This window comes from Hemitrygon akajei, chromosome 2 (assembly GCF_048418815.1).
Source record: "Hemitrygon akajei chromosome 2, sHemAka1.3, whole genome shotgun sequence".
Lineage (NCBI taxonomy): Eukaryota > Metazoa > Chordata > Chondrichthyes > Myliobatiformes > Dasyatidae > Hemitrygon > Hemitrygon akajei.
Genome location: NC_133125.1, coordinates 72,502,911 through 72,524,160, shown reverse-complemented (window position 1 = coordinate 72,524,160; position 21,250 = coordinate 72,502,911). Strand labels below are relative to the sequence as shown.

The 21,250-nt window shown below is 43.3% G+C and overlaps 1 protein-coding gene across 4 annotated transcripts in view; it reads left to right on the top strand.

Moving 5' to 3' along the window:
• ttc39b (tetratricopeptide repeat domain 39B) overlaps window positions 1–21,250 on the top strand; it is a 288,093-nt gene that overhangs the window by 138,734 nt on the left and 128,109 nt on the right. For all 4 annotated transcript variants that reach the window (XM_073024732.1, XM_073024722.1, XM_073024741.1 and 1 more), the window contains 4 exons: window positions 8,559–8,661; window positions 8,765–8,830; window positions 14,116–14,224; window positions 15,661–15,728. In XM_073024732.1, the coding sequence (XP_072880833.1) occupies window positions 8,559–8,661; window positions 8,765–8,830; window positions 14,116–14,224; window positions 15,661–15,728 (346 nt within the window). The remainder of the gene's footprint in view (window positions 1–8,558; window positions 8,662–8,764; window positions 8,831–14,115; window positions 14,225–15,660; window positions 15,729–21,250) is intronic.

The window sequence follows — 21,250 nt, the reverse complement described above, 5'->3', positions numbered from 1 at the left end:
AATATCCCTGTTACTATTGGGCGGTCTGTAAAAAACACCCAGTAAAGTTATTGACCCCTTCCTGTTCCTAACCTCCACCCACAGAGGTCCATAGACAATCCCTCCATGGCGTCCACCTTTTCTGCAGCTGTGAGTCTATCTCTGATCAACAGTGCCACACTCCCATCTCTTTTGCCTCCCTCCTTGTCCTTTCTGAAACCCGGCACTTGAAGTAACCAATCCTGTCCCTGAGTCATCCAAGTCTCTGTAATGGCCACCACATCATATCTCCAAGTACTGATCCATGCTCTAAGCTCATCCGCTTTGTTCACAACACTCCTTGCATAAAAATAGACACTTCTCAAGCCTTCAGTCTGAGCGCGTCCCTTCTCTATCACCTGCCTATCCTCCCTCTCACACTGTCTCCAAGCTTTCTCTATTTGTGAGCCAACCGCCTCTTCCCCAGTCTCTTCAGTTTGATTCCCACTCACCAACAATTCTAGTTTAAACTCTCCCCAGTAGCCTTAGCAAACCTCCCTGCCAGGATATTGGTCCCCCTGGGATTCAAGTGCAACCAGTCCTTTTTGTACAGGTCACACCTGCCCCAAAAGAGGTCCCAATGATCCAGAAATCTGAATCCCTGCCCCCTGCTCCAATCCCTCAGCTACGCATTTATCCTCCACCGCAGCCTATTCCTATTCTCACTGTCGCGTGGCACAGGCAGTAATCCCGAGATTACTACCTTTGCGGTCCTGCTTCTCAACTTCCTTCCTAAATCACTGTTCTCTTTATTCAGGACCTCTTCCCTTTTCCTACCTATGTCACTGGTACCAATATGTACCACGACCTCTGGCTATTCTCCCTCCTGCTGTAGGATATCTTGGACATGATCTGAAACATCCTGGACCCTGGCACCTGGGAGGCAAACTACCATCCTAGTTTCTTTCCTGCATCCACAGAATTGCCTGTCTGACCCCTTAACTATAGAGTCCCCTATCACTACTGGCTTTCTTTTCCTTTCCCTACACTTCTGAGCCAGAGGGCCAGACTCTGTGTCAGAGGCATGGCCACTGTTGCTTTCCCCTGGTAGGCTGTCCTCCCCAACAGTACTCAAACAGTAGTACTTATTGTCAAGGGGTACAACCACAGGGGTACTCTCTAGTACCTGATTCTTTCTCTTCCCCCTCCTGACTGTGACCCACTTGTCTGTCTCCCGTGGCCCTGGTGTGACCACCTGCCTATAACTCCCTTCTATCACCTCTTGCTCGCCCTGACCAGGCGAAGGTCATCGAGCTGCACCTCCAGTTCCCTAACGCGGTCCCTCAGGAGCTGTAGCTCGACACACTGGGTGCAGATATGGCCGTCCGGGAGGCTGGGAGTCTCCAGGACCTCCCACATCTGACACCGAGCACAGAAAACTGGAGTCACACACATACTCCTTCCTTTCTGAAATTAACACAGTTAAACCTACCTCACCACATTAATGAGGTTGTATTATAGACCACCCAATAGTCAGCGAGAATTGGAGGAGCAAATCTGCAGAGAGCTAGCAGACAACTGCAGGAAACATAAAGTTGTGATAGTAGAGGATTTTAATTTTCCGTGTATTGATTGGGGCTCCCGTACTGTTAAAAGTCTAGACGGGTTAGAGTTTGTAAAATGTGTTCAGGAAAGTTTTCTAAATTTATATATAGAGGTACCAATTAGAGAGGATGCAATAGTAGATCTCCTATTAGGAAACAAGTTAGGACAAGTGACTGAAGTGTGTGTACGGGAACACTTTGGGTCTAGTGATCATAATGCCATTAGTATCAACTTGGTAATGGATAAAAATAGATCTGGTCCTTGGGTTGAGGTTCTAAACTGGGAAAAGGCCAAATTTGAAGAAATGAGAAAGGATCTAAAAAGTGTGGATTGGGACAGGTTGTTCTCTGGCAAGGATGCGTTGCTAAGTGGGAGGCCTTCAAAGGAGAAATTTTGAGAGTGCAAAATTTGTATGTTCCTGTCAGGATTAAAGGCAAAGTGAATATGAATAAGGAACCTTGGTTTTCAAGGGATATTGGAAATCTGATAAAGAAGAAGAGAGAGATGTATGACAGGTATAGGCAACAGGGAGAAAATAAGGTGCTTGAGGAGTATAAAAAGTGCAAGAAAATACTTAAGAAAGAAATCAGGAGGGCTAACAGAAGAGCAAACACGAGGAAATCTGCAGATGTTGGAAATTCAAACAACACACACAAAATGCTGGTGGAACACAGCAGACCAGGCAGCATCTATAAGGAGAAACACTGTCGACATTTTGGGTGGAGACCCTTTGTCAGGACTAACTGAAAGGAAAGATAGTAAGAGATTTGAAAGTAGTGGGGGGGAGGGGGAAATGCGAAATGATAGGAGAAGACCGGAGGACGTGGGATGAAGCTAAGAGTTGGAAAGGTGATTGGCGAAAGTGATACAGAGCTGGAGAAGGGAAAGGATCATGGGACGGGAGGTCTCAGGAGAAAGAAAGGGGGAGGAGGGGAGCACCAGAGGGAGATGGAGAACAGGCAGGGTGATGGGCAAAGAGGCAGAGAAAAAAACAAACAACTAAATATGTCAGGGATGGGGTAAGAAGGGGAGGAGGGGCATTAACGGAAGTTAGAGAAGTCAATGTTCATGCCATCAGGTTGGAGGCTACCCAGCCAATATATAAGGTGTTGTTTCTCCAACATGAGTATGGATTCATCTTGACAGTAGAAGAGGCCATGGATAGACATATCAGAATGGGAGTGGGACGTGGAATTAAAATGTGTGGCCACTGGGAGATCCTGCTTTCTCTGTCGGACCGAGCATAGGTGTTCCGCAAAACGGTCTCCCAGTCTGCGTTGGGTCTCACCAATATATAAAAGGCCACACCGGGAGCACCGGACGCAGTATACCACACCAGCCGACTCACAGGTGAAGTGTCGCCTCACCTGGAAGGACTGTCTGGGGCCCTGAATGGTGGTGAGGGAGGAAGTGTAAGGGCAGGTGTAGCACTTATTCTGCTTTCGAGGATAAGTGCCAGGAGGGAGATCGGTGGGAAGGGATGGGGGGGAACGAGTGGACAAGGAAGTCGCGTAGGGTGCTATCCCTGCGGAAAGCTGAAAGGTGGGGGGGAGGGAAAAATGTGCTTGGTAGTGGGATCCCATTGGAGGCGGCGGAAGTTATGGAGAATTATACATTGGACCTGGAGGCTGGTGGGGTGGTAGATGAAGTCAAGGGGACAACTCTGCTCTCAAACGCATCTCTCCCATTTCCCGCACATCTGCCCTCACCCAATCTGCTCGCCACCCCACTTGGGATAGGGTTCCCCTGCAGGCCCGGATGGTGTCAGCCCCAGGGTGCTCAAAGCCTGAGCCCCTCAGCTATGTGGAGTACTTCACCATGTCTTCAACCTGAGCCTGAGTCTCCAGAGGGTTCCTGTGATGTGGAAGACATCCTGCCTCGTCCCTGTACTGAAGATGCCGCGCCCCAGTGGCTCCAATGACTACAGACTGGTGGCATTGACCTCCCACATCATGAAGACCCTGGAGAGACTTGTTCTAGAGCCGCTCCAGCCTATGGTTAGGCCACACTTAGACCCCCTCCAGTTCGCCTATCAGTCCCGACTAGGAGTTGAGGATGCCATTGTCTACCTGCTGAACTGTGTCTATGCCCACCTGGACAAGCCGGCGAGCACTGTGAGGGTCATGTTTTTTGACTTCTCCAGTGCGTTCAACACCATCCGCCTTGCTCTGCTGGGTGAGAAGCTGACAGTGATGCAGGTGGATGCTTCCCTGGTGTCATGGATTATTGATTACCTGACTGGCAGACCGCAGTACGTGTGCTTGCAACACTGTGTGTCAGACAGAGTGGTCAGCAGCACTGGGGCTCCACAGGGGACTGTTCTGTCTCCCTTTCTCTTCACCATCTACAACTCGGACTTCAACTACAACACAGAATTTTGCCATCTTCAGAAGTTTTCTGATGACTCTGCCATAGTTGGATGCATCAGCAAGGGAGATGAGGCTGAGTACAGGGCTGCGGTGGGAAACTTTGTCACATTGTGCGAGCAGAATCATCTGCAGCTTAATGTGAAAAAGACTAAGGAGCTGGTGGTGGACCTGAGGAGCGCTAAGGCACCGGTGACCCCTGTTTCCATCCAAGGGGTCAGTGTGGACATAGTGGAGAAATACCTGAGGATATGAATTGACAATAAACTTGGACTGGTCAAAGAACACTGAGGCTGTCTACAAGAAGGGTCAGAGCCGTCTCTATTTCCTGAGGAGACTGAGGTCCTTTAACATCTGCCAGACGATGCTGAGGATGTTCTACGAGTCTGTGGTGGCCAGTGCTATCATGTTTGCTGTTGTGTGCTGGGGCAGCAGGCTGAGGGTAGCAGACACCAACAGAATCAACAAACTCATTCGTAACACCAGTGATGTTGTGGGGGTGGAACTGGACTCTCTGACGGTGGTGTCTGAAAAGAGGATGCTGTCCAAGTTGCATGCCATCTTGGACAATGACTCCCATCCACTCCATAATGTACTGGTTAGGCACAGGAACATTCAGCCAGAGACTCATTCCACTGAGATGTAACACTGAGCATCATAGGAAGTCATTCCTACCTGTGGCCATCAAACTTTACAACTCCTCCCTCGGAGTGTCAGACACCCTGAGCCAATAGGCTGGTCCTGGTCTTATTTTCACCTGGCATGATTAACTTATTATTATTTAATTATTTATGGTTTTATATTGCTATATTTCTTCACTATTCTTGGTTGGTGCAGCTGTAACGAAACCCAATTTCCCTGGGGATCAATAAAGTATGTCTGTCTGTCTCTCTGTCTGTCTGTAATGCAGACAAGTGTGAGGTATTGCACTTTGGAAGGAGAAACCAAGGTAGAATATATAAGGTAAATAGTACAGCATATAAGGTAAATGTTAAGGCACTGAGGAGTGCAGTAGAACAGAGGGATCTGGGAATACAGATACATAATTCCCTAAAAGTGGTGTCACAGGTAGACAGGTTCGTAAAGAGAGCTTTTGGCACATTAGCCTTTATAAATCAAAGTATTGAGTATAAGAGTTGGAACGTTATGGTGAGGTTGTATAAGACATTGGTGAGGCTGAATTTGGAATAGTGTGTACAATTTTGGTCACCGAATTACAGGAAGGACATTAATAAGGTTGAAAGAGTGCACAGAAGGTTTACAAGGATGTTGCCGGGACTTGAGAAACTGAGTTACAGAGAATGGTTGAATAAGTTAGGAATTTATTCCCTGGAGCGTAGCAGAATGAGGGAAGATTTGATAGAGGTGTATAAAATTATGACGGGTATAGATAGAGTGAATGCAAGCAGGCTTTTTCCACGGAGGCTAGGGGAGAAAAAAACCAGAGGAGATGGGTTAAGGGTGAAGGGGGAAAAGTTTAAAGGGAACAATGGATGGGGAGTTCTTCACACAGAGGGTAGTGGGAGTGTGGAATGAGCTGCCAGTTGAAGTGGTGAATTCAGACTCACTTTTAACATTTAAGAAAAACCTGGACAGGTACGTTGATGAGAGGTGTGTGGAGGGATATGGGTCAGGTGCAGGTCAGTGGGACTAGGCAGAAAAATGGTTTGGCACAGCCAAGAAGGGCCAAAAGGCCCGTTTCTGTGCTGTAATGTTCTATGGTTCTATATGTGACAATAAGCCTGGTTCTGATTCAGATTGCAAAATATTTAAATTACAAAGGGCATTGTTAGAGTCATTGGTCCGTCTTTTCCTATGGTATAACATGTTCTATAGACAGCAACATAGTTCTAAGGCAAGGGGGGGGTGGAGTTTTAAAGGAGATTTATAAAGCCAGTAGTATTTTACACGGAGTAGTAGGTATCTGGAAATGGATGTGATAGCAACATTTATATTAGAAACATTTAGACAGAAGCATGGGCAGGCAGGTCAGTTTAGACCATAAGTCTATAAAATATAGGAGCAGAATTAAGCCATTTGGCCCATCGCCTATTCATCATGGCTGATCCAATTTTCTGCCTTCTCCCCAAATCCCTTCATGCCCTGACCAATCAAGAATCTATCAACCTCTGTCTTAAATGTACATAAAGACTAGGTCTCCACAGCTGCCTGTGGCAAAGAATTCCAGAGATTCACCACTCTGGCTAAAGATTAGTTTAAGGAAGCGTCATTCATCATTTGTGGGCTGAAGAGCCTGTGCCCCTGCTGTACTGTTTTATGTTCCAAAACTACCAGAATGCTGTAAAACCCATCTTGCTCACTAACATTCTTAAGGAGGGAACTTGCTTTCCTTAGTTGTTTCTATTTCCTCTCTTTCCCAGTTTTGATGAAGGGTATTCAACCTGAAATGTTGACTGTTTGTCTCTTTTCTTTGATGCTGCCCGAATCCCTGAACATTTCTGGCATTTTCTGTTTGTATTCTTATGTAAATGCAAGACTGTTTGCCTTTCTTTCAGATGTGCAGATGTTGACAAATTGACTGTAGGAACTGACACGGCCTACGTCCACACAAGACTGGATAAATCTGTAACCGAAGCTTTTTCTCTTTGTTTTGACCCTCCATCCACACTGAAATGGCGTTTTCCTCCCCCGAAAATGGAGATTTTCTAAAACGCCCTCCAGAGTGTGTAAATTTGAAAATGCCGCTTGGGCAAGAGTAGTGTGGATGGGGTAACCGGAGATTTCTAGAAACATTGTCATGACGTGCCGGAACAGATGGCGGCATTTCATTGTTTCTTGAACGCAACCACCACACAGCCTAACAATTTCAGAATAGATGGCAATGAGACTGAAACCAGAAGAGTTAGAAATGTACTCACCAAATACTTTGACCTATAACTTACTGAATAAATAAGTATACTCACTTTGCCCTGTTTTCTGTCCTTGCTTGTATGAAGGTGGTTTACCTGTTTATGCAAGTATTTCTCTGACAATAGATGTGAAACAGCCTACTGTAACATTGTACTAATGCAGACATGTTTTATACATTTAACAACGTGCTTTATTAATGCAATGGAGTTGGTCAGTTTTTCAATGTTAGTTGTCAATGTCTGTGAACTCCCTGTTGGTTGCCTCCATGCGCTCCAGTATTTGTTTTTTTCAGTTTTAAGTCCTCCTGCGTGAGAGCCAACAGCTGTCCGTCGTTTGGCAATTTTGTTTTAAGTTTTTCTCGTCTGTAACTGCACAAACGCGCACTTTCACTACGAGATTCCACACCAAACATGTCGCCTGTTTTCTGTAGATGTGACCTGCACATGCCCAGTAGGAGGAGATTCGCCCAAATACCATTTTAATGTGGACGGAGGTATTTTTATAAACGCTTGGTGTGGACGCATATCGTTTTTACGCAAAATCGGCGTTTTCAAAATTATCTGATCTAGTGTGGACGTAGCCTAACTGGTGTTTCAGCAGTTTCATGAATAACCTCATTCTATCATTAGTTCAGATGTTGACTATCAACTAGAAAAGCTCAAACTCTGTCATTTGGATTTTGAGCAGACGTTAGAACTCCTATACTCCATTTGCAAAGCTCAGTTGCTAAGAATGGCTGGCCTAGAATATTTCAGTAAAGTTGCAACTTCTAACTATTTGCAACTGCTCAAACAATGAGCCAATTCATTGCTGTCTGCAGTATTCAGTTATGGGCTGTCAAAAGGTAAATAACATTACAATACACAATTAGCAGGCAATGATCATCTCCAACAAGAACTAGTCCGACCAACTGCCCTTAGCATTATCTATGGCCATGTTCCCCATCGATGCCATAGGGTTCACTATTGACAAAGAACTTGCCACATATGTATTTTGGTTACAAAAGCAAGTTGCAGGCTGTCAGACCTCCTAACTTCTGACATGCCTTTCTACCAGGGCAAGGTTTAACTCTGAAGAATGATAAGATGCTATCCACTTGTTTGGGTGAGTTGTGCTTTAATAAAACTCCAAAATCTCAACAGCAAAGCTATACATTTGATTAATGTATAATTCACCACTGAAGCTTTCACTCCCTCCTTCTGATGTTGCTAATTATGAACATTCATAAAATTCACCGTGTTACTCATTTGGGCGGCTGCCCTACCCAATGAGCACTGCTGTCAAAGAAGACAGGCAGCAGGTGCACACCACCACTGGTCTGTTGCTCTCATTATAAATGGGTCCCGGAAATCCCCAGCCAACAACACTGACACTGATAAATACATTACAACAATTTTGTGAGCTAATTCCCTATTGTCATGTCAACCACATAATAGGATGGGAAGTAATTTTTTGTGTTGCCAGGAACATCCATGTTGCAACATGAATAAAAAGAAAGGAAAAGGTTAATTGAAAGAAACTACTTACTAGAAGAAAGGCCTTCATCTTTTTATTACCTTCTGTTATGGTTTTTATTTTTAATGAGAACAGTTAAAATGAACTAGTTATATCTAACAAGCCAGGGATGCCCGCCATTGCCTATTTTGAAATATAGCTAATTTAAGATGAAAATGCTTTGGATACGATGGTTTGACTCTGTTTAGAAATTATTTTTTGTTTCACTTGCTTACCATGAAAATATTTGATCTGTTTGTTAAGGGAATGCCAGCAGATTGTGCAGATGACACAGGATCGAGTCAAAACTGATGTCTATTGCCAGTTTGAAGGTGGAGTCAAATTAGGAATTGGAGCCTTTAACCTGGTATGACACACTCAAGCTTCCATCACGATAAACATCAGAAGTACTTTTGTTGTTTAAGTTAACTAGCCTTTTAAACTAAAATGCTTTATTTACATCACAACAGATGCTATCTTTGCTACCTTTAAGAATTCTTCGACTACTTGAATTTATCGGATTTTCGGGTAATCAGGTATGTGTAAATAATTGTACTTGTTGAAATTGTAAATCGTTTGGCATTAACTTATTATCAGAGAAAGGTACAGCAGAGAAACATGTCCTACAGCTCAGGAAGTCCATGCTGACTGTCAGTCACCCATCCACATAATCATAAACTCCCTGAAGATTCTACCACTCATCTACACACTGGGGGCAATTACAATTAACCAACCAATTGACACATCCTTAAATTGGGGGGAAAAGCTAAGGTACCTGGAGGAAATGCACATGGTCATAGGGAAAACATGACAGGATTGAGCCTGTCTCTGGCATTATGAAGTAGTATCCAGTTACCTGTGTATCTAGATCCACAGTCTGAGCACTCAGCTTCTCAGTAGCATTAGAACACCATCTACTGGCAATTTGCAGTTGTGCTCAAACTTAAACAGATATTCAATCTTGTTATCAACCTTTGGCAATCTTCTGTGCAATCCACAATTCTAGCAACCTTTGCATGGTTTGCAAATATACTCCGGGATCCTACCACATTTTCATCCAAATAATTTATAGGTCCTAGTACAGTTCCCTCTGTAACACCATTAGTCACAGGCCTTCATCAGAATAAGACCTATCCACCACTACCCTTTGTCTTCTATGGACAAGCTAATATTGGATCCAATCAGCTAAGTCACCATCCCAATTTTCTGGCCTACCATGCGGGACCTTGTTGAATGCTTTACTAAAATCTATGTAGAAAGCATCCACTGTTCTACTTCATCAATCAACTTTATCAGCTCCACGAAAAATGCAGATCAATCAGACATGATGTGCCCTGCACAAAGCCACAAATCAGACCAGATTTGTCCAAATGTTCACATATCCTTTCCATTAGTTTCCCTATTACTAAGACATAAGAGTCAACAGACTATAATTTCCAAGATTATCCTTAATTCCCTTCTTGATCAAAGGAACAACATTAGCAACCTTCTATCCTTCAGTAACATACCTATGACTAGTGAAGATACAAAGACACTTTTCAAACAGTACTCTACTCATATTTGCTCCATCACTGGCACTGCTTCTGGGATGCAACAGACAAAATCCAACGCAGCCCATGAGGATAGATCCATCCCAATTCAATGTGAGAGTATCGGCAATGGAAAGTCAGCTGCATGAAATAATGTTTTAATGTGTTACATAATTGAACAGTATCTAAAATTTACCTGCAGCATATGGCTGAACACCAGGAATGTGTGTACAAGAAGTGTCAACCAGGGTTCAATGTATGGTTGCTGTCACGTGTGGAATATATCTGTGTGCTTGAATTATTTATTTGCACAGGCCATGAGGACTGAAGATTAAACCAATATTAGTTACAGGTCCATTCCTATTGGCCAATCTTGCAAGAGTACAAGGCAACAACTTTAAGATGGATGCTTCGTTATTACTAATATCCTCATTAATTCTACCTGTGTCACACCATATTAGTCTCTTCCCTGAGGTCCCTCGTTCTTTTAACTAGTCTATGTTTCACCCTACTCATTCCTTAAGTTTCTTCTCAGGCCTGCATCCAATATTCTTTCCTCTTCCTTTCTGATGATAATCTCATCATTCCATCCACACCCCAAAACTCTTCCACTATTACTGTCTCATTGACCACCAGTCCTCTTTCCCCCTCACATTTCTCACCTCTGCTTTTTGCCCCACAATGTTCTCTTCATGATCTTCACCCCGTATATTAATGGGATATCTTGCAATAAAGTCCTTTCAGTCTGCTTGAAATGTGCACGTCACATACACAAAAGATATTGGAGGGTCAGGACCTTGCATGAGGGGCCTGTCTGAGTATTTTATTAGGCCAACGGAATGTATAACTGCAGAGAAAATACTTTCAATATTGCATTTTTCTAAATCTGCAGTTATGCTTAATGTGGATTTGGAAATACTTAGGAAGTTTCAAAATAATTTCCCAAGCAGGATGCAGTGGCTTTTAAAACGGGAAGATGGGAGATTATGTCCATGCAGGTTTATGGTGAATCATTCAGGAATGTGTTTTGCTGTATATTCTCAGGCAGCTTTTGCCAAGACATCAGAGAGTTTCTGCACTCCTATTTGATGTTAAGTGTTTGTGGACAAAATTTTAAGAGTGATTTTTTAAAAAAATCTAAGGAGTTGACAAAAGCAGAGAAACTGTTTTAGGAAATAATGGGAGGAGTAAATGTTGAAAATCTAGTCTAGAAGTAAATTAAAGCTTACGAAAGGTTCAAAAAACTAGGTAATGATAGAGATCTAGAAGAGTATAAGGCTACCAGGAAGAAGCTTAAGAATGAAATTAGGAGAGCCAGAAGGGGCCATGAGAAGGCCTTGGTGAGCAGGATTAGGGAAAACCCCAAGGCATTCCACAAGTATGTGAAGAGCAAGAGGATAAGACGTGAGAGATTAGGACCAATCAAGTGTGACAGTGGAAAAGTGTGTATGGAACTGGAGGAGACAGCAGAGGCACTTAATGAATACTTTACTTCAGTATTCACTTGGCGATTGTCGAGATGACTTACAGCGGATTGAAAAGCTTGAGCATATAGACATTAAGAAAGAGGATGTGCTAGAGCTTCTTGAAAGCATCAAGTTGGATAAGTCACCAGGACCGGACATGATGTACCCCAGGCTACTGTGGGAGGTGAGGGAGGAGATTCATGAGCCTCTGGCAATGATCTTTGCATCATCAATGGGGATGGGAAAGATTCTGGAGGATTGGAGGGTTGCAGATGTTGTTCCCTTATTCAAGAAAGAGAATTATAGACCAGTGAATTTTACTTCAATTGTTGGTAAGTTGATGGAGAAGATCCTGAGAGGCAGGATTTTTAAACAATTGGAGAGGCATAATATGATTATGAATAGTCAGTATGGTTTTGTCAAAGGCAGATCATGCCTTATTGTATATGGATTTCAGCAAGGCATTTGATAAGGTACCCCATGCAAGGTTTATTGAGAAAGCAAGGAGGTATGGGATCTAAGGGGACTTTGCTTTGTGGATCCAGAATTGGCTTGCCCGCAGAAGGCAAAGTTTGGTTGTAGATAGGTCATATTCTGCATGGAGGTCAGTGACAAGTGGTGTGCCTCAAGGATCTGTTCTGGGATCCCTTCTCTTCATGATTTTTATAAATAACCTGGATGAGGAAGTGGAGGGGTGGGTTAGTAAATTTGCTGATGATACAAAGGTTGGGGGTGTTGTGGATAGTGTGGAGGGCAGTCAGAGGTTACAGTGGGACATCGACAGGATGGAAAACTGGGCTGAGAAGTGGCAGATGGAGTTCAACCTAGATAAGTGTGAGATAGTTCATTTTGGTAGGTCAAGAATGATGGCAAAATGTAGTATTAATAGTAAGCCTCTTGGCAATGTGGAAGATCAGAGGGATCTTGGGGTCCAAGTCCATAGGACACTCAAAGCTGCTGCGCAGGTTGACTCTGTGGTTAAGAAGGCATATGGTGCATTGGCCTTCTTCAATGGTGGGATTGAGTTAAAGAGCCAAGAGGTAATGCTGAAGCTATATAGGACTCTGGTCAGACCCCACTTGGAGTACTGTGCTCAGTTCTGGTCGCCTCACTACAGGAAGAATGTGGAAACTATAGAAATGGTGCAGAGGAGATTTACAAGGATGTTGCCTGGATTGGGGAGCATGCCTTTTGAGAATAGGTTGAGTGAACTTGGCCTTTTCTTCTTGGAGTGGCGGAGAATGAGAAGTGACCTGATAGAGGTGTATAAGATGATGAGAGGCATTGATCATGTGGATAGTCAGAGGCTTTTTCCTAGGGCTGAAATGGCTAGCATGAGAGGGCACAGTTTTAAGGTGCTTGGAATTAGGTACAGAGGAGATGTCAGGGGTAAGTTTTTTTTACACAGAGAGTGGTGATTGTGTGGAATGGGCTGCCAGCAACGGTGGTGGAGGCGGATACAGTAGGGTCTTTTAAGAGACTCCTGGATCTTAGTAAAATAGTGGGCTATGGGTAACGCTAGGTAATTTCTAAGGTAAGTACAGGTTCGGCACAGCATTGTGGGCCTAAGGGCCCGTACAGTGCTGTAGGCATTCTGTGTTTCTATGTAAATCATTACATCCACATAGGAGGTAAAAGGAACTTGTATATTCCTGGTGTTATCGCTCTTTCTCCCACCCTGCCCTGTAGGCTGTTGCTGATGTAATTAAGTGTGGGTTTTTGTTACGCAAAGGAGTTAAGAGATACAGATCAAAGGGTATAAGACCATAAGATATAGGAGCAGAAGTAGGTCATTCGGCCCATTGAGTCTGCTCTGCCATTTCCCAATCATCCCCACTCCCTTGCATTCTCCCCATACTTTTGTTGCCCTGGCTAATCAAGAATCTATCTATCTCTGCCTGAAATGCATCCAATGACTTGGCCTCCACAGCCGCTCATGGCAACAAATTCCACAGATTTACCACCCTCTAACTAAAGTAATTTCTCCACATCTCTGTTCTAAATGGATGTCCTTCATTCCTGCAGTCATGCTGTCTTGTTCTAGAATCCCCTACCATGGGAAATAACTTTGCCATATCTAATCTGTTCAAGCCTTTTAACATTCTGAATGTTTCTATAGATTCCCCCCTCATTTTCTTGAACTCCAGGGAATACAGTCCAAGAACTGCCAGACATTCCTCATACAGTAGCCCTTTCATTCCTGGAATCATTCTTGTGAATCTTCTCTAAACCCTCTCCAATGTCAATATATCCCTTCTAAAATAAAGAGCCCAAAACTTCACACAATATTCCAAGTGTGGTCTCAAGAGTGCCTTATAGAACCTCAACATCACATCCCTGCTCTTATATTCTATACCTCTAGAAATGAATGCCAACATTGCATTTGCCTTCTTCAACACTGACTCAACTTGGAGGTTAACCTTTAGGGTATCTTGCACAAGGACTCCCAAGTCCCTTTGCATCTCTGCATTTTGAATTCTCTCTCCATCTAAATACAGTAATAGTCTGCCCATTCATTTCTTCCAGCAAAGTGCATGACCATGCACTTATCAACACTGAATTTCATTTGCCACTTCTTTGCCCTTTCCCATAGAGGGCAACAAGTTTGAAGGCTGAAGAGCACACCATTCTTGAAAATTCCTTGCCCTAAATCTGAAATAAAAGCAAAATCATGTAATCAATATGCATGTGGAGTGTGAAGCACAATAATTACCCATCGCTCTTCATTATTTATCTTGTATCCTTTTTTGGCAATATGATATTCCATTGGGAATTGGGAATAGAATATGTACTTCTAAACCTCTGCTATGCCACTGTTTGTTACAGGAGCTGGGATTATTGATGCTGCGAGAAGGTGCTGCTACTCATAGTCTGAGAGCAATACTGTGTGCATTGACTCTTTTGATGTACCAAACTTACATTACTGTAGTCCTTGGTAAGATGTATCCTTTTATTTCTTCTAATCTTTGCGTGGACAATGGAATAACAGTGTGTTAGGAGACATTATGATTCAGTTTTACAAAATGGATTTGAGATAATAATAGTGCTAGGAAAACACTGAAAATACTAATTTTCTTTCAGTATGTTTTTATATGAACACGTACAAACAAACTGGACGAACTCAGCAGGTCGGGCAGCATCCGTTGAAAGAGACGTTGACTGGTCGTTTCAACGGAAGCTGCCCAACCTGCTGAGTTCGTCCAGTTTGTTTGTACGTGTTGATTTGACCACAGCATCTGCAGTGTACCTTGTGTTTAAATATGACCAGTTTTACAGCTGAAGTGGTTATATCAACAATACTGAACTCTTTGGGAGGGCACCAGGTTATAGGATCTTGTATTGTGTAACTGGTTGCTGCATTCATCCTTCGGCAAGATTCCGCATGATAGGATTGAGGAACATGGGATCTGAATTGGATGAATTAGATTGGTAATAGAAGACATAGGGTAATGGTGGATGGGTGTGCTTCTGACTGGAAACCTTTAACCAATGGAATATTAGTACCGAGAACTTTGTTGTTGTAATATATGTATCGATTACTTGGATGAGAATGTAGGGGTACAGTTATTAACTTTGCAGATGACACAAACATTGGTGAAGTTGGAGCTGCTGATATACGTCCTGTGGCATCTTGTTTAAAGATACAGCAGGAAAGTTGGGAAAAGCAGTAGCAAATGAGATTTAATCTAGACAAGTATGAGGCAATGCATCTTGGGTGGACAAATTCTCATAGGAGATAGAGAGTGAATAGAAGGGATCTTCGGAGCAGAGAGAATCCTTGAGGTGCAAATCCTAGCTCACTGAAAATGAAGACAGGTGGGTTAGAGAGAGCAGAAAGCATTTGGTTTGCATGCCTTTGTAGATCAAGGCAATTATGTTTACAAACTTCTGACAGGGATAAAGAGCGAGAATTTTCTTGCCAGGGCAGAGAAATCAGAATGAAAGGACACAGTTACAAGCTGAGAGGAGAATGAAGTGGTAGATTTTTCACACAGATGGTATTGAATATTTGGAATGAGCTACCACAAGAGCTGGTGAAGTCAGATGCTACTGAGCATTCAAAAGGCACTTGGTCGGGAAAGAAACAGTGACAGACAGGTCTAACATGGGCATATGGGATTAGCATAGATAAGCATGGACGAGGTGGGCCGTGAAGTTTCTGTGATGCACATCTCTATGATTATACTTTACAACAATGACTGTACTTTGTTTAATTGTCCATCTCAAGGTCTCGAAAAATAATTCATACATGAGAGTTGTTCTATTTCTCTTGAGGGGCATTTAGTGGAAGTAATCTATTATTTTGGTGTCCATTCCTTCCAGTTGTATCTTATCAAAATAACTGTTCTGAACTATGAATCTTCTTAACAGGTGGAGGTGAAGGCAACCTCAAAGAAGCCGAGGCACTCCTTGAACCCTACCTCAAGAAGTATCCCAATGTAAGTATTTAACAAGACACATAATCTCCTGACTTGAATTGAGGTTTTGGATGCAATCATCCAGATTAGACCTCACTGTTGAGTAGTGGGATCAAAATACATTTGCATACTAACTCAAGGAAATTCATAGTGAATAGGTTTTAGAAATACATAAATAACTTACTATAATTAATATTTTAAAATAATCAAAAATATTTGTTATTCTTTGGTGCAAGTTTTATTGGTAATTATTATCCAGATTTCAGGACAGAGGTCAGTGATAATAAACCTGATTCGTTTCTAAGATAGTTGGCGTGGCTTTGAAAAGATAAACCCCGACTGATTTTTTTTTGCTATGAAGTGTATTAATTAAGTTAATGCTTTACAGAATTTGCATAGACTTCAGGGCCTTCAACAAGGTCCCACTTGGGAGACCATTGAAGGTCAGGATTCAGGGCAAATTAGATCCAAAACTAGCTTTGCAATTTTGTGATTGTAGAGGGCTGTACGTAGCTGCATCCAAGATGACACTGGCGATGTATGGCCTCGTTTTGTGTGCAACTCACAAAATTACTAGAATATACATCTTCTGAATTGCTATCACTGAAATCTGCAATCTGTAATTTCCCATTAAGAAATGTATTTTTGAACTGTCTAAATGAACTAGCGATTTTGCCTTCTTCTGAAGGACTTGGCAAACTTGATTGTGAGGAATGTAGATACGGTACCTTGAGGCAGGTAAATGTCTGCCATCAGCAAAATGAGGGTGCCAGAACAGACTAAAGTGATGGGGTACATGAGCAAATCTCTCTAGCATACTCCTGGCCAATGTAGAGACACTTGAGAGCGAGATAGACCATAAGACTATGTGGATGCAGTCAGGAGATCCAGATGGTAGTTTGCCTCCCTGGTGCTAGGGTCCGGGATGTTTCTGATCGCGTCCAAGATATCCTGAAATGGGAGGGTGAGGAGCCAGAGTTCGTTGTACATATAGGTACCGATGACATAGGTAGGAAAAGGGAAGAGATTCCTGAAAGGAGAATATAGGGAGTTGAGAAGAAGGACCGCAAAGGTAGTAATCTCAGGATTACTGCCTGTGCTGCGCGACAGTGAAAGTAGCAATGGAATGAGGTGGAAGATAAATGTGTGGCTGAGGGATTGGAGCAAGGGGCAGGGATTCAAGTTTCTGGATCATTGGGACCTCTTTTGGGGCAGGTGTGACTGGTACAAAAAGGACGGGTTGCACTTGAATCCTAGGGGGACTAATATCCTGGTGGGGAGATTTGCTAAGGCTCCTGGGGAGACTTTAAACTAGAATGGTTGGGGGTGGGATTCAAATTAAAGAGACTAAGAGAGAGGAGGTTAGTTCACAAATAGAGAAAGCCCGTAGACTGTGTGAGGGAGGATAGGCAGGTGATAGAGAAGGGGAGCGCTCGGACCGAAGATGTAGGGGAGAAGGATGAAAAAGAAGATAGTAAAGTTGTTTGCACCGTTAGGGATAAACAGGGAGTAAGAGGTGGAGAATTTCTTAAATGCATTTATTTTAATGCTAGGAGCATTGTAAGAAAGGTAGATGAGCTTAGCAGGGATGTCAAACTCATTTTAGGTCACGGGCCGGATTGAGCAAAATGCAGCTTCATGCGGGCCGGATCAGTCGGACGCGTGCGAACGCAGCTTTCGTTGCCTCCGTTTTTCCAGCCTGCTGTCATGTGTCTCAGTCTCTGCTATAAATACAAAGTGTTTCACTTTACAAATTCCGTTTCTTATGAAGAAGACTGCCGAGCAAGACTGCCGAATAAACACTAAAAACCCTGAAAACCTGAATAAACTCAGCATTAGCCATATCATACGCCATAGGCGCTTCGATTACTGGGGCCAGCTTTAATAGTAATTAGATATTATCTCGCGGGCCAAAGATAATTCCACCGCGGGCTGGATTTGGCCCGCGGGCCTTGAGTTTGACATATATGGCTTAGAGCATGGATTGATACCTGGAAATATGAAGTTGTAGCTATTAGTGAAACATGGTTGCAGGAGGGGAGTGATTAGCAACTAAATATTCCTGGATTTCATTGCTTCAGGTGTGATAGAATCAGAGGGGCAAGAAGGGGAGGTTTTGCATTGCTTGTCAGGGAAAATATTACAGCGGTGCTTTGGCAGGATAGATTAGAGGGCTCGTTTAGGGAGGCTATTTGTGTGGAACTGAGGAATGGGAAAGGTGTAGTAACACTTATAGGGGTGTATTATAGACCACCAAATGGGGAGAGAGAATTGGAGAAGCAAATTTGTAAGGAGATAGCAGATATTTGTAGTAAGCACAGGGCTGTGATTGTGGGAGATTTTAACTTTCCACACATAGACTGGGAAGCCCATTCTGTAAAAGGGCTGGATGGTTTGGAGTTTGTAAAATGTGTGCAGGATAGTCTTTTTTCCAGCAATACATAGAGGTACCAACTAGAGAAGGGGCAGTGTTGGATCTCCTGTTAGGGAATGAGATAGGTCAGGTGATGGAGGGCTGTGTTGGGGAACACTTTGGGTCCAGTGATCACAATGCCATTAGTTTCAATATAATTATGGAGAAGGATAGGTCTGGACCCAGGGTTGAGATTTTTGATTGGAGAAAGGCTAACTTTGAGGAGATGCGAAAGGATTTAGAAGGAGTGGATTGGGACAATTTGTTTTATGGGAAGGATATAATAGAGAAATGGAGGTCATTTAAAGGTGAAATTTTGAGGATACAGAATCTTTATGTGCCTGTTAGGTTGAAAGGAAAGGTTGAAAGGTTGAGAGAGCCATGGTTTTGAAGGGATATTAGAAACTTGGTTCGGAAAAAGAGATCTACAATAAATATAGGCAGCATGGGGTAAATGAGGTGCTCGAGGAATATAAAGAATGTAAAAAGAATCTTAAGAAAGAAATTAGAAAAGCTAAAAGAAGATTATTATTATTATTATTCTTTATTGTCATCAAACAATTGATACTAGAGCATATAATCATCACAGTGATATTTGTTTCTGCGCTTTGCACTTCCTGAAGTACAAATCAAAGTAAATATAATAAAAATTTAAATTATAAATCATAATTAGAAAAATAGAAAAGGGTAAGTAAGGTAGTGCAAGTCAGGTCAGATATTTGGAAGATACAGCCCAGATCCGGGTCAGGATCTGTTCAGCAGTCTTACCACAGTTGGAAAGAAGCTGTTCCCAAATCTGGCCGTACGAGTCTTCATGCTCCTGAACCTTCTCCCGGAGGGAAGTGGGACAAAAAGTGTGTTGGCTGGGTGGGTCTTGTCCTTGATTATTCTGGCAGCACTGCTCCAACAGCGTGCGGTGTAAAGTGAGTCCAAGGATGGAAGATTGGTTTGTGAGATGTGTTGGACTATGTTCACGATCTTCTGCAGCTTCTTCCGGTCTTGGACAGGACAACTTCCATACCAGGTTCCATACGAGGTTGCTTTGGCAAGTAAGGTGAAAATAAGGAGGTATTTTCTCCTCCCCGTACTCCCTCCTCGTGATACTTACTCAATAGTTGTTTGATGATGCCTTTCATTCTTTCAACTAGTCCTGATGACTCTGGATGGTGTGGGCAATGAAAATGTTCATCAGCTAACATAATTCTTGACAAACATTTGCAGTGAAATGTGTGCCTTAGTCAGGGTCAACGTGGCATGGCAACCTCCATCTGGGAATACAGTCCTTGATCCAAATTTATCAGTGTGTTTGTTTATTGATTTATTGAGATACAGTGTGGAACAGACCCTTCAGCCATTTGAGCCATGCTGCCCAGCAAGTCCTGATTTAACCCTAGCCTTATTACGGGACAGTTTACAATGACCAATTAGCCCACCCACCAGTATGTCTTTGGGCTGTGAGAGGAAACCGGAGCAGCCAGAGAAAACCCACGAGGTCACAGGGAGAGCATACAAGCTCCTTACAGGCAGCGGTGGGAATTGAACCCAGGTCACTGGTATTATAACGCATTGTGCTAACCACCAGGCAACCGTTCCATCCCATGGTTTGGCTCTGTGTGTGTAGCTTCCACCCATTTTGAAAATTTGTCCACTATATCTACTATCACCAGGACATCTGAATATCCTTGCACTTTGGTAAAGTAATATAGATCACAGGTAGATGTAAAAATGGACCAGCTGGGGCAGGGCACTTAGTTGTGGTGGTTTTTCTGCTGATCCAGAGTCTGTTTACTGGCATATCATCCATCTCTCAACTATTTGTTGGAACATTGGATTCCACCACCATTGGGAGAATCTGTGAATCCTCTTTCGCACTCCAGCGTGTCCTAGGAAGTGTATTTTCTCTGCTAGATATGTAAGAAGTTCATTTGGGGCTACCAGACTTTGACTGGTGCCAACGTTTTCCGTCCAGGACCACTTCTCTTGGTCTGAGCATTAATTCAGCATTTCTCAAGTATCTTCACTGTTCATTTGTGTTCCCATGGTTTCAGGTATTGGGTTTTCTTCTATTTTCAGCGAGCTCTGTGAGGGTCATGTTTTTTGACTTCTCCAGTGCGTTCAACACCATCCGCCCTGCTCTGCTGGGTGAGAAGCTGACAGTGATGCAGGTAGATGATTCCCTGGTGTCATGGATTATTGATTACCTGACTGGCAGACCACAGTACGTGTGCTTGCAACACTGTGTGTCAGACAGAGTGGTCAGCAGCACTGGGGCTCCACAGGGGACAGTCCTATCTCCCTTTCTCTTCACCATCTACACCTTAGACTTCAACTACTGCACAGAGTCTTGCCATCTTCAGAAGTTTTCTGATGACTCTGCCATAGTTGTATGCATCAGCAAGGGAGATAAGGCTGAGTACAGGGCTATGGTGGGAAACTTTGTCACATGGTGCGAGCAGAATCATCTGCAGCTTAATGTGAAAAAGACTAAGGAGCTGGTGGTGGACCTGAGGAGGGCTAAGGCACCAGTGACCCTGCACCCGAGGATATGAATTGACAATAAACTGGACTGGTCAAAGAACACTGAGGCTGTCTGCAAGAAGGGTTAGAGCTGTCTCTACTTCCTGAGGAGACTGAGGTCCTTTAACATCTGCCGGACGATACTGAGGATGTTCTGCGAGGCTGTGGTGGCCAGCGCTATCATGTTTGCTGTTGTGTGCTGGGGCAGCAGGCTGAGGGTAGCAGACACCAACAGAATCAATAAACTCATTCGTAAGGCCAGTGATGTTGTGGGGGTGAAACTGGACTCTCTGACGGTGGTGTCTGAAAAGAGGATGCTGTCCAAGTTGCATGCCATCTTGGACAATGTCTCCCATCCAATCAATAATGTACTGGTTAGGCACAGGAGTACATTCAGTCAGAGATTCATTCCACTGAGATGCAACTCTGAGCGTCATAGGAAGTCATTCCTGCCTGTGGCCATCAAACTTTACAACTCCTCCCTCGGAGTGTCAGACACCCTGAGCCAATAGGCTGGTCCTGGACTAATTTCCACTTAGATAGATAGATAGATAGATACTTTATTCATCCCCATGGGGAAATTCAACATTTTTTTCCAATGTCCCATACACTT